Raw genomic sequence first — 14,443 nt, forward strand, 5'->3', positions numbered from 1 at the left:
TGTATATTCATAATCACTGATTTGATCATGAATATCTGTCATCATTGCCTATAATAATGGCCCAAAGCGCAAGCTTTACAGCCATACACGGCGGAAGCGGGGGGGGGGCGGTCTCCCCCCTAAATTTTTATTTGACAACTTTTTTTTGTCAAAATTTTTTACATGTGTCCATCACAAAATTTCAGGTAGACCCCCCCCCCTATTTTCTATGCCTTCCGCCGCCAATGTTTACAGCATATCATCACCCAGGTCATCGGATCCTTGTATATGCCCGCAGGTGTAGCAAACATATCAAGAGCTGTAGCTGAATTTAATGAAATGAAGTGTAACCATATCCTTATTAGGACTGATTGTAAATATTTTTCTTTATGAATATGAATATCATTATCTTTTCTTTCTTGCATTAGAGAAAATTTTCAACAATGAAAACGATTTTATCAATTGAGTTATGGTAATTTAAGAATTTCAATTTTTCTTTGAATGAGTTATAGCTATGTGATCTGCGTTATCAAAGATTTAAAGTTACCAATGATTAGCCCCCCCCCCCCAACCCTCACCCTGATCTCAATATACCCACTCGTAATCGTCATCGTGGTGCATGGTTGTTGCTGACGCGACGATGATGTTGATGGCAACCCCAGCAGACGATGCCATCAAACGAAGATGAAAATCATTCCTGATCGATAGACTGATGGCGCCCATCACTTTAAAGAATAGAATTGTTCCTTCCGCTTGACCTACTCTAAATTCCAAGGATTTAAAATAAATCCAGATCGGCTGTGATAGTGAGCAGCCGAATATTTGAACCTTTTTAATTTGAATATAAATCTAAAAGATTTGAATTCAAATCTATTTAGATTTAAAAGTAAATCCTTAAGATTTAAAATGAATTCAAATTCACTATTCACAGCCGAATGATCTGGATTTATCTTAAATCCTTGGAATTATCATGATTCTTAGTTGCAGTAAAGATGGAGTACATAGATGGAGACCAGGTGAAGGGTGACTTCTTTGTATATATACAGCATCAACACACTCTAAATAATAGAGAAACCAACCATCATGCATGCCTTGCAGAACTATCATTCCCAACTGATTCCTGAAGAAGCCATCCGCTTTCTCTGACTTTTTAATCGATTAGGTGTTCCCCATATGGCGGGTGCGACACCAGGCGCGGATCCAGGAGGGGGTCGAGCCGGCCCCGGCCCCCCCCCCATTTTTTGACAACCTGCAGAAAAAGTGTACTCTTTATCTTGATAGAAACTACGAAAAACAGAAAGAAAAGTAAGAAAGAGGTATTATACCCATGATGTGTAACTTACAGTCTCGTAACGGCCGGCCCGACCCCGAAAGGAAACAAGAAAAAGGTTAGGGAAACAATTGTAAAATAGACTATGTATGAAAAATTTCGCTCGCGCTTCGCGCTCGCATTGCCTGTGTAATGAATCCCATTCAAGAGGATTAAATGACACTTCCTATTATATCCACTTCTGAAATCAATTTGCACACAATATTCGCACATCAAGCTTTCATTATTTTGTTTGATTTACACAAATTTTTATATCAAAATTCTCAGAATTCAAAGAATTTTAAACATATATTTAAAACTTCAGTCTTTAGTTAGGATTACCCCCTGAAAAACCAACAAAAAATCAGATTATAGCGGCTAATCGAGAAAAATTTTGATGAAATTTTTTTGGCCCCCCCCCCCCCTATTGGCGAAAGCTGGATCCGCCCCTGGACACCTTGGACTGGTCTTTCGGATTGGTATTCTTGCATTTGTCAGCGGTTGGGTTAGACTCCTTAAGGTGGAAGGTAACCAGGTAGAGCACTGAAACATTAAGATAAAGTCTATGAAAGCTGATAGCTGACACTACGGGTTGTTGCTGGGTTAGGACGCCGGAGGATATAAGACCTAATCATACGAACGGTAGAGTTTCCCCAGTCTCAGTCCTTGGAAGTTCAGCCGAGTGATGTAGTTGATAGCTGTGGTCATGAACTACAGGGGCTGCGGAAGCGGGGGGGGGGGCGGTGGTTGGGGCTTCAGCCCCCACTTTTTCCAAAACCATGTACCGTACACGTAAAAATGACCATATTATGATTGTGATTTTTTGCACAGTCAGCCTCCCCCCCCCCCCCACTGTGAAAACCGTTCCGCGGCCACCCAAAGCAACAGATCTCGCTTATATTAGTTATGAAGACTATGGACGTCGTTTGTATCACTGAACGCAGTAGCAGGATCTCAAGCAAAAGGATCACGTCCATTACTGAAGCATGATTCGTTTTCGTTTGTCACTTTGCGCTTGAATGATAAGGGACGCCACTGCTCCAGGAATATCACACTAGACAGATGGTATGTCATGATGTTAGAGGCTTGGCCCTGTATGGCACGTTCGGCATCCGTGTGGTTGCCAAGATCGGAGCAAACATCATCTGAATAGCCTAAGCGATGACAAGTCATGTCAATAATAAAATGCTGCATGGGTGATAGACCACTACATGGCCAGACCACACCTTACAAATGAGGATAACTTTCACAACATTCCCGACATCGTATTGCTTCCAGTGGCTGGCGATCAAAATATGAAATGAAACATAAATGAACATCATTAGGGCATATAATGTTAAGAGATGAAAAAGAAACCCATGCAGTCGCAACAATATAGCATTTTAGTATAACGGAACTCAGCTTTGTATTCCTAAAGATATGAAATGAGTTAAAAATTGGTTTCTTAATTTTAAGAAGTAAATTACTTTCTATGAAATAATCTAAAGGTTAATGTTATCTCATCTGCAAAATAGGCCTACAATATCTCTTATTCCCTATCCCATTGTAGATGAAACTCAGAACATATCATTATTTTGATAATATACTTTAAAACTTGAAATTTGCCTATTTCAAAATATTAGTGATGACAGTATATCTTACTCCCTGCTTGTACGCTCGTTATTTTTCTTTCTTTCAAATAAGCCTGCCCAGTTCTGAGTTTAAACAAGTTTTTACATAAAAGGTACACTGTAGCTGTTGTACTAAACGTGTAAATAACCTTGGAATTCGATTATTCAATTCTTACACAATTAAGTCAATCTAGGGACATCCATGGTCAGCCGCTCCTTGTACCTTAGCTGCCAATAGATTAGGCCTATCCATTACGATTATTTGTCCCCTCATTCCAATGGGGAAATAAATCACTAAATTAATGGCGGCATAAATGGCATACGGGTAAATCTCTAATTATTGGTGAGAGGGTGAAGCGAGTAAGCAAAAAGGTTGCATTTTGAATTACAAATCAAATTAAGTTGCAAATTTGAATTACTATAATAAAATCATTTGATATTGTACCTTCTTCTTTTTAATTTCCTTTCCTTTCTCAATACCATTTTTTTCACTTCGATCTCGGAACTTTGTTTTTGTGGGGGGGGGGCAGGACATGACCCTAAGGCCCCCTATCTATACACCAATGCCTCAGCTACATGACTTGAAGATCGAATGATATGTGCAGATACGGTGTTACACGTATTGCAGTATAATAACATAAGAGGTGGACCAATTAAAACTAAAAAACAAGAGCCTGGATACGAAATGTCTGTCATTTTTTTTCTTTCAGTTTATTGAAATTCAGAATCTGATATACTCATACAAATTACATTGACAAATCAATCACAAAACTTTAAAAATATATAGATATATATCCAGCCGATATAGCTGGTATAATTTACATTTTTATCAATTAGAACAGGGGCCTCATAATAACAAGTTTAAAATCAATTGAAAAAAAATAATTTTAAAACTCTTTCTGATTAGTATGACTTTTTAACCATGATGCTGTTACAGATTGATTGTAAACATTTGGGTTATGTGACCCTGTTGGATAGCGTTTCATTAACATTTTTTCGTCCAGCAAGTTGATGGATCTTATGATTTCCTTGATTCTGATTGGCCGAAAAACACAGTTCATATGGCAACTGTTGGATAAAACATCAGACAAGTCATTTCATGAAACGCTCGCTTATCTTTAGTACTTTCTACAAATAATCTCCATCAAAATATTAATCTGCATGAAATATAGTCAAATGCACATAAAACAAACTATAAAAATGCATAAATACAAAGCTATGATTACAGCTGTAATCCCATCCTGTAAACATTTAGTCCATTTATTTTATTTACGGCATTCGATTGTAATAGTCCACAAGTCCGGATTTTAGCATAATAAAACTACACTTTCTGTTTAATTTCCAGTATGTTACCCCCATACTGGTTTCAAAATCATACAAATGCAGCCTGAGTTTAATAGAGTTAGTCTGTCTTCTCGTCATGTGTAGCTTCTTGTTTCGTGAATAAGACCACATATCTGAAAATATAATTAACGATAATGCACGATGTTAACATCTGAACAAGATCCTTCAAATCATTTCATATTGAATAGTTATCATGATTATTGTTACGTGTTCGGATTAAAAAAATATTTAATCAATGATACATATATCTTTACTAAGGTTTTAAAATATACTTACGCATTTCCTGTTAGAATGACTGCATGTGCTGCTGCTATACAGAGAAAGACAAAACCTGGTGAATAATGCACTGTGTAGGAATATATACTATTGAGAATGAATCCTGCTATGGGTACAGTGATTGTGTTGAGGAAGGTACCTAGAGATGTGAACGCACCTGTAGAATTATACGGAAAGGTAGGGAAGGGGGAAAGAGTTGTGTTAGGGAGGCAACTTAATAAACGAGCACATCAAGCCAAACTACAAATTGCACAAGGGTTCAGTAGCGTACTCAAGGGGGGGGTACGCACTACCTTCCTGGCCCCATCTTTCAGACAAGACAAGTATGAGATTTAGGAAGGAGGGAGAAACAGAAGGAGCGAGAGGGAGAGATATATATAGAGAGGGAGATTTATTCATTATCATTTGATTTCTTTTATTATTATTTTTTTTTGGGGGGTGGGGGTATACAGCGTCTTTTATCACTGCTTATAGCACTGATGGGTTCTCCATAATGTTTAGGATACATTCTAGTTACCTTTATGTTCCGGGCTGACGAGTTTGGATGTTATAGAACCAGCTGCTGATTGTCCAGGTGTAGCAAACATGACAAGAGCTGTAGCTGTAATCATAAAAATTGATATAACATTTTTTTTTATTGCTGCTAATTATAACTTGTTAATTGTATTTAAGACACTAAACGCAGAAAGTGATGATGACCATCATGATACTAGTCATTACCACAATAATATCTTTATGTGACCGGGGTTAATATTAAACCATGATAATCAATGCTTTAATAGAAATTATCTAGGGGATACATTCCAGATTTTCCAGCTTTCCTATGCTGATAAAATAATAACTGTCACAAATTTAGCTACAAACAATTACCCCCATCCTTTCACAGATTCTTGGTACTTACTCATCATCAACATCGTGGTGGTTGTTGCCGACGCGACGATGATGTTTATGGCAACCCCAGCAGACGATGCCATCAAGAGCAAGATGAAATCATTCCTGATAGACTTGGCGCCCATCACTTTAAAGAATAGAATGGTTCCTACGGCTTGCCCTACTATGCCTAGTGCATTCTTAGCTGCGGTAAAGATGGAGTACATAGATGGAGACCAGGTGAAGGGTGACTTCTTCGTATACAGCATCAACAAATTACCTTCGGCTGGATTGGAAAGAAAAAAAAATCAATTTGTCATATTGAGGGATTCATTGTAGAGCCAATTACAAACACATCCTCATATCCGCCTACCTATCTAATCGCTAGCAAAAGAATCCATAAGTAAAGTTCATCAACCAGCAGTGGCGTAACTACGGGGGGCATGGGGGGGCACGTGCCCCCCCCAATCGGCTGGCCCCCCAAAAAAAAAAAACGGGGAAAAGGATAAAAAGAGGGAAAAAGGAAGAGAAACGTAGTGGGGGAAAGAAGAAATTGTTGTTTATCATAGTGTTATATTATGTTATATAACATAAGAAGCATTTTTCACAACTTTATGAAACATTATTTGCTTAATTGTGTCTTCATTGTTCCTGGTGCTCGCATAGACTTTTTAACGAAACATATAAAACTGCTGTACTAAAGCCTCCCGTTTTCAAATCAATATACAACAAAATAATATATTTCCTCGCAATTAGAGTTATTATTGTTTTATGTAGTGATATATTCTTCTTTTTCATGACTACTGAAAGTTATTGCCCTATTTTAAGGTCTTAATATAAAACATTTCCTGTCCGTGCTAACGTTAACATTAGTGGACTGGTGAGATTTCTGCTCTTCATGAACTCCTAAAATCAGTCCTTAAAATGTCAATTTTTCTGATCTGAATATCAAAAATTTTTAGCTCGCGCTTCGCGCTCGCATCATTTGGTTAGTGAAATACGTGGGGTCTTAGTGAATTCTTACAAACAAGCCTGGGAACGCCCTCTTCATGTCTGAATTTCCTAGATTTTCAGCTCGCGCTCGCAGTATTTCATTAGTGAGATGCGTATGATAATCATGATTACAATGACTTCAAAAAGTGTTCCATGTGTTTAGATGTAATTCTAACAAAATCAGCAAGCGCTTGGCACTCGCATTAGATGACTATGGTGAGATATGTATACTCTGACTTAATGGATTCGTAACTATAGTCCTTAAAATATCCATGTTTTGGGGTCAATATATACAAAAATTTCAGCTCGCTTCGCGCTCGCATTATTTAATCAGTGAGATACATATTCGTTTGATGGCACTGCATGTCCTTAAAATATCTCTATTAGGTCAGTATACCTGACAACTGAGCGCGCTTCGCGCGCTCCCTAAGTGACCCGAAATTTTTGCTGGTGCCCCCCAATGCCGTGACCCACGGTACGCCACTGTCAACCAGCATGACCAGTTAGTAGGGATATTTTGTCATCAAAGTATGGGTGCTTTGCCGTGCATATGGGTACCCGAGTGAATAAGATGGACCACTACTTCAAACACTTATGTGATTACATTAACACGGCTCATTTTTCCATTCAAAATTAATAACCATAATGTCCACGAATTTGAAGTTGGGATGATGGTCTATAACTTGCAAGAGTATTAAGTGCGCGTGCAGCCAAAATTCATTAAAATCCCCATTCCAAGAAAGCACGAGCGCTGAATAACCCCTGGAAGGCCATCTAACATGCTTGATAGTTCAATTATTTCCAATGATCTTTGAGGCCTATGCGATTACGGACCGATCTTCCAGCGATCTTCAAAACAGTCTTTCAGGAAATTGGTCTTTCGGTGGTCTTTCAGAGATTTATGGATGAACTTAAACTTTTCCCACGATCCCTCGAAAATCTATTGTTTTGCTGAAATCCCTGAAAAATGCTGAGACATTCTGGAAAGAACATAATTGGAAGACCATAGAAAGACCATCGAAATATCATTTGTCGCTCGAAAGATCTCTGAAAGAACGCCAGTCTGAATTCAACCGGACAAGACAAGTATCAGTCTTTCAGAATTCTCGGAGGGGGGGGGGTCTTGGTCATTTTAAGAGATCTTTATTGACCTTTCAAATATCTCTGACAGTGTGCCACATGATCACTTAACGGTCTTATTGGTCTCACAGTAAAATGTCCGCTGCCTTCGAGGTCCAAATTTGAAAAACTAGGAAAGTTGTTTTTTAGTCTTTCAGTAGTGTTTCAGGGGTTTCCAGAGTCATTCAACATAGACTACAAGTCGATTTTGGAAACTGCTAAAGTTCAAGGCCAATGGTTTGTCTTTCATTGGTCTATATCCATTCTGTGGAATGGGTCTTAAACCACAATTTTTATGGGTTCATGTCATTTTGGTGTAAGAAAACAAACAAACTTACCAACCATGATCGCAAAACCAACCATGCCTTGTAGAACTATCATTCCCAACTGAATCCTGACGAAGCCATCTTTCTCTGACGTGAATACTTTTACACCAGCGGTCAGGTTTTCCCATATGGCGGCACCGATGCCCTGTGACTGATCTTCCTGATGGGGTGTGGTATCCTTGGACTTGTCAGTGGTTGGTTTAGACTCCTTAAGGTGGAAGGTAACCAGGTAGAGCACTACTAACATTAAGATAAAGTCTATGAAATAGGCCGCTGACACCCCGAGTTGTTGGGTAAGGATACCAGAGGAGATAAGCCCTACGATGACACCTAACCCCATGAACGGTAAAGTTTTACTCAGTGTCTCAGTCCGTTGTTCTTCAGGGGTGATGTCCGTGATATAGTTAGTGACTGTGCTCATGAAGGTACCTATTCCACCACTGATACCTAAAGCAACAGAACTGGCCATTATGAAGACTATGGACGTCGTATGTATCATTGAACCTAGTAGCAGGATCACAAGCAGAAGTGTCACGCCCATTATTGGAAGGAGCATGATCCGTTTTCGTCCAACCTTGTCACTTTGCGCCCCTAGAATAAGGGACGCCACTGCTCCAGGAATATCACAGAAGACAGATTGGTATGTCATGATGGTAGAGGCTTGGCCCTGTACAGCGTGTTCAGCGTCCGTGTGATTGCCAAGATCGGAGCAAACATAATCTGAATAGCCCAAGCGATGACAAGCCATGTCAAAGATTAGATGCTGGGTGATGGGCCATTGCATGGCCAGACCACCCATGAAAATGAAAAGGACAACTCGTAAAACAACCCCGGACATCGTATAGCTTCCAATGACTGGCGATTAAATCTTCAGATGCTGTGGGTTAAAATATGAAAATTAAAGAAACAAAAAATGTTTTAGGTCAAAAGGCAATAATAATGCGATAAGATACCTGACCCTATAGCTATTTGGATTTAATACGTTTCACATTTAAAAACCCACCAACGATATGAAATGAGTTAAATACCATGAGCAGGGGCATCTCTAGGAAAATTTGATCGGGAAGGGGGGGGGGTGGGGTGGCTATAGTGATGACTCAAAGTGTCGACATACTTTTCGATGGTACCGAAAGTACATCCATTACATTTTAAGTCTCATATCCCATTCTTATTTGCATCCAAGTTGAATCATTACTACTGCGATAGAATACATTTGGTCATTTTATATTATTTATATGTCTTATTCATGAGTCAGCAAAGTGATCAAGCGAAAACCCGCATTATAATGATGATAATGATGCTATGAAAAAAGTGGGATTTTTAAGAAAAAAAAAATCAAACGACATGGAGGACCTCAGTATTTGGTCACTGCAACTTGTCTATAAACTTTGATTCTGTTTTCGGCTCCTGACTTTTAAAATAGGCCTAACTACTGGATGACTGGAAATTATTTTATTTGGATTTTACGACAAAGTAAAGCCAGTAAAGAAAATTATTCTCCTACACTGTTACCCCCCCCCCCCCGATTTTACAGAAAAAAAGATTTTGCAGAAAGCAATAACAGAATTATTCTTTAAATTCATAAAACAGGAATTTTCCTGCAATTTATCAGAACAGGTCTGCTTAAAGAGGGGAACAGGCTGTTATATTTAAAGGCACTGGCGTAAATCCCGGGGGGGGGATGGCCTGTACAATCATCCCCCCACTTTTTACGAAAGAAATGAGAAAAAAAATCAAAGAGATAATTGTTTTATTGGTGAAAATTCTTCATGAAATACCGCTTAACAAATAAAACAATATTATTGAATCATACAATGCAAATAAAGAGCCAGTTCACCATTTCCAAACGAAATACTTATGTCCTTATTATAACATTGAAGGGAAACCCCATTCATCAATGTTGGGGTCTTTGGGAAGGGATTAAAATGGAATGTCATTTTTTTTTCATGTAATCTCTAATAAAACCATTAAACCATCATGGGGTAAAAAAGACAACAATATTGGAGGGGTATTTGCAATATGGACATACAGTGGCGTAACTACGGGGGGTGGGAGCACGTTCCCCCCCCCCCCAATCGTCTGACACACAAAAAAAAACGGGGAAAAGGAGAAAAGAGGGAGAAAGGAAGAGAAACGTAGTGGGAAAAAAGAAAATATTATTCATTATAATGTTATATTATATTATAATTATGTTATGTTGCATTACATAAGAAACATTTTTATCATAACTTCATGAAACATAATTTGCCCAGGGCCTACGTCTTCATTGTTCCTGGTGCTCGCATTTTCTGTTTACGAGATATATAATCCCGTTGTACTAAAACATCCCGTTTTCAAGTCAATATAAACCAAATATATTTCATATATTTCCTAGCACTTGAGTTATCATTGTTTTATGTAGTGACATACGCTTCTTTTTCATGACTCAAAAAGTGATTGCCCCATGTGAAGATCTTCGTACATGTGAAACATTTCCTGTCCGTGATTACGTTCGCATTAATGGATTGTTGAGATATGTCTGCTCTTCATGAATTCCTAAAATCAGTCCTCAAAATGTCCCTTCTTCTAATCTGAATATAAAAAATTTCAGCTCGCGTTTCGCGCTCGCATCATTTTGTTAATGAAATACGTATGGTCCTAGTTAATTCCTACAAAGAAACCTTAGAATGCTCCACTTCTGGTCTGAATTATCTAAATTTTCAGCTCGCGCTTCGCGCTCGCAATATTTGATTAATGAGATGGTATGATAATCATGATTGCAATGACTACAAAAAGTGTTTCATGTGTTCAGATGTAATTCTAATAACATCAGCAAGCGCTTGGCACTCGCATTAGATGACTATGGTGAGATATGCATACTCTTAATGGATTCCTAAATTATATTCCTTAAAATATCGCTGTTTGGGGTAAAAATATACGAAAACTTCAGCTCGCGCTTCGCGCTCGCATTGTTTCTGTTTCTGTTTAGCGAGACAGGTACCTATCATGATTACACAAATTTGATTATATTGTCCCTTTTCAGGTGTAAATATATAAAAAAATCAGCTCGCGCTTCGCGCTCGCATTATATGATCAGTGAGATGCATATCCCTTTAATGACATTGTCCTTAAAATGTCTCTATTAGGTCAGTATACCTGGCAACTGAGCGCGCTCACTCATGCAGTGATTTAAAAATTTTGTTGGCCCCCCCCCATGCCGTGACCCACGTCGACGGTACGCCACTGTGGACATATCAATGACAATTCCTTGCATATCTAAAAGCATGATTGCAAAAAAAATGCCAAAGTATTTCAGTCATCCCCCACCCATCAACACGGATTTACGCCAGTGTTTAAAGGTCAAGTCCACCTCAGAAAAATGTTGATTTGAATCAATGGAGAAAAATCAGACAAGCACAATGCTGAAAATTTCATCAAAATCGGATGTATAATAAGAAAGTTATGACATTTTAAAGTTTCGCTTATTTTTAACAAATATGAACGAGCCAGTTACATCCAAATGAGAGAGTTGTGACGATTAGGACCTCCTTGCCTGAAGCAAAAAATGTTAAAATAATGGAATTCCACGTGTTCAGGGAGTAATGAAACTTCATTTCACATGACAATGACGAGAAAATAACAATATTTCATATTTCATATAATAAAATACAAAAGAAATAGTGAATGATGTCATCATTAACTAATTTGCATACCGACCGAGATGTGCATATAACTGTTTTGTGAAATGAAGCGAAACTTGAAAATGCCATAACTTTTTTATTTTACATCTGATTTTGATGAAATTTTCAGTGTTATGCTTGTTGAACTTTTCTCTTTTTATTCAAATCAAGTTTTTGTTTGGGTGGACTTGTCCTTTAAGGAAATTTGTAAGATTCCATACACCAAGTTTTCCTGTAAGATGACGCACTCTGGTAAGATTATTGGTGTTTTCGAGACTCTGCTGCAGGAACTTTTTTTATTTTTAGGATAAATTTTCTAACAGTGTAATCACATGAATAAAAGAAGAACTTTTATTCTGTCATCTTATTCACAGACAATATAGACCAGGACAACTAAAAGCATTAAGTATAGATAAGCTCGATCATTTTGCTCACTGGATATGTCTTCTTTACCAGGGGCCACCAGTTTTCAAAGTGGGGGGGGGGGGGCTGACCATGCAAAAAATCACAATCATATATATATGGTCATTTTTTTAAACGTTTTTGTATACTGTTTTGGAACAAAGTGGGAGGGGGTGTTTGGTGCTATAACCCATGCCCCCAAGACATGCACCAAAACCTCTTATTTGTATCCTTTGGGTAAATTATTTTGGCATTGTTGTTATATAATCTAAATTATTGGTAATTAGGACTTAATTCTCATCGCATTCCTTTATGCTCCAAAACAAATTTGTATACAGTATCATGACTTTTGAATGCCACTGCATTCATAAGACACATTGACCCACCCCTTCAATATATTCAGATGTTTATCTATATCTCTTCCGTCTCTCTCTCGACCCCCCCCCCCCCGCCCCTCTCACTCTCTCGATAGCTGCAAGAGCTACTACTACACCAGCTATAAGCAGGCTTCCTGTACCGGCCTTGGAGAGGACTGGTAGACTGGATTGATGAACTGTAGGTGTTTAGAAGAATGTGGAGATAATACTTACCAATCTGCGGGCCAAGTCTTGTTACACGCCCGATGCAAGCCGGGTCGACAGTAATGGTAGCTATATCGGGATGACTGTACTGTGTATCAGGTTGTCAGTGATGCACTGAGCATATAAAGGATCCTGGAATTCGATATTCAACTTCACTTATATGTCAGATAGATGCAAAGCTCACACTCACTTGAACAGCAAGTAATGCAATATATATTCACGTGCAGACGAGACCGTTCGGTGAATACTGTAGTTTCTTCTGTTGATTCAGTTCCCCGGTTCAGTTCAGAGCCGACCACACGATTTGTGTATATTATAGAGGTTGATCCAGGGGGCATAGTCCATTTCAGATCACAATTAGGCCTATCCTTTGTGATATAATATTTCAAAGGATGTCAAAATATCACATATGATGTCGAAATATCACTGACTGGATCATACCAACGAGCTGCATTGCGAGACGGCGTTCATTGTATGATTCCCTTATATATACTAAAAAGCTTTTGAGAGGGTTTACCATGCATGCATGCACTTCAAATGTAATAATTAAGAAGAATAGGCCTACTCGATCGCCACGATAAGATTCGCTTCAGAAGAAGCTAAGAATATATTAATCGCAAACTGATCAAATAAATAATCTAACCACAAGATTGTCCATTCCGATCAACGAACCGAAATTCAGATAAAGCATTTGATTAGAATATGTTTAAAGTATTGGATTGGGACTCAAATTCGCTCAAATTACATTACCCGTGTTATGTCATCTACTCTTGAAAAGGCATTGGAAATTTTACAAATGAAAATCATCAGTGGCGTAACTACGGGGGGCACGTGCCCCCCCCCCCCCAATCGGCTGGCCAAAAAAAAAAAAAACGGGGAAAAGGAGAAAAAGAGGGGAAAAGGAAAAGAAACGTAGTGGAGGAAAGAAGAAATTGTTGTTTATTGTAGTCTTATATTATTTATATTATGTTATATAACCTAAGAAGCATTTTTTCATAACTTTATGAAACATTATTTGCTTAATTGGATCATTGTTGGTGCTCGCATAGATATATAATCCTGCTGTACTAAAGCCTCCCGTTTTCAAATCAATATACAACAAAATAATATATTTCCTCGCCGAGAGTTATTATATTGTCTTAAGTAGTGATATATTCTTTTTCATGACTACTGAAAGCTGTTGCCCTATTTAAAGGTCTTAAAATAAAACATTTCCTGTCCGTGCTAACGTTCGCATTAGTGGATTGGTGAGATTTCTGCTCTTCATGAACTCCTAAAATCAGTCCTTAAAATGTCAATTTTTCTGATCTGAATATCAAAAAAATTCAGCTCGCGCTTCGCGCTCGCATCATTTGGTTAGTCACGGTGAAATACGTGGGGTCTTAGTGAATTCCTACAAACAACCCTTAGAATGCCCCTCTTCATGTCTGAATTTCCTACATTTTCAGCTCGCGCTTCGCGCTCGCAGTATTTCATTAGTGAGATGCGTATGATAATCATGATTACAATGACTTCAAAAAGTGCTCCATGTATTTAGATGTAATTCTAATAAAATCAGCAAGCGCTTGGCACTCGCATTAGATGACTATGGTGAGATATGTATACTCTGACTTAACGAATTCCTAACTATAGTCCTTAAAATATCCATGTTTAGGGTCAATATAAACAAAAATTTCAGCTCGCGCTTCGCGCTCGCATCATTTGGTTAGTCAAATACGTAGGGTCTTAGAGAATTCCCACAAACAACCCGTAGAATGCCCCTCTTCAGGTCTATATTTCCTAAATTTTCAGCTCGCGCTTTTGTGCTTGCAGTATTTGATTAGTAAGATGCGTATGATAATCATGATTACATGACTACAAAAGGTGCTTCATGACTGTGTTTAGATGTAATTCTAACAAATCAGCAAAGGATGGCAACAGCATTAGATGACTATGGTGGATATTTATACTCTTAATGGATTCTAAAATATAATCC

At 38.2% G+C, this 14,443-nt stretch overlaps 1 protein-coding gene across 1 annotated transcript; it reads right to left on the reverse strand.

The window, feature by feature from the left end:
- Nucleotides 1–3,590: 3,590 nt before the first annotated feature.
- On the reverse strand, nucleotides 3,591–13,011 carry LOC121419281 (proton-coupled folate transporter-like). Its single transcript, XM_041613673.1, has 6 exons — nucleotides 12,478–13,011; nucleotides 7,839–8,703; nucleotides 5,420–5,674; nucleotides 5,036–5,119; nucleotides 4,519–4,675; nucleotides 3,591–4,355 (listed from the first exon to the last, which is right to left on the reverse strand). Exons 2-6 carry the CDS (start codon nucleotides 8,662–8,664, stop codon nucleotides 4,301–4,303), a joined length of 1,377 nt encoding a protein of 458 aa, XP_041469607.1. The 5' UTR covers nucleotides 8,665–8,703; nucleotides 12,478–13,011; the 3' UTR covers nucleotides 3,591–4,300.
- Between the last annotated feature and the right edge of the window lie 1,432 nt (nucleotides 13,012–14,443).

This window comes from Lytechinus variegatus, chromosome 7 (genome assembly GCF_018143015.1).
Source record: "Lytechinus variegatus isolate NC3 chromosome 7, Lvar_3.0, whole genome shotgun sequence".
Classification (NCBI taxonomy): Eukaryota; Metazoa; Echinodermata; class Echinoidea; order Temnopleuroida; family Toxopneustidae; genus Lytechinus; species Lytechinus variegatus.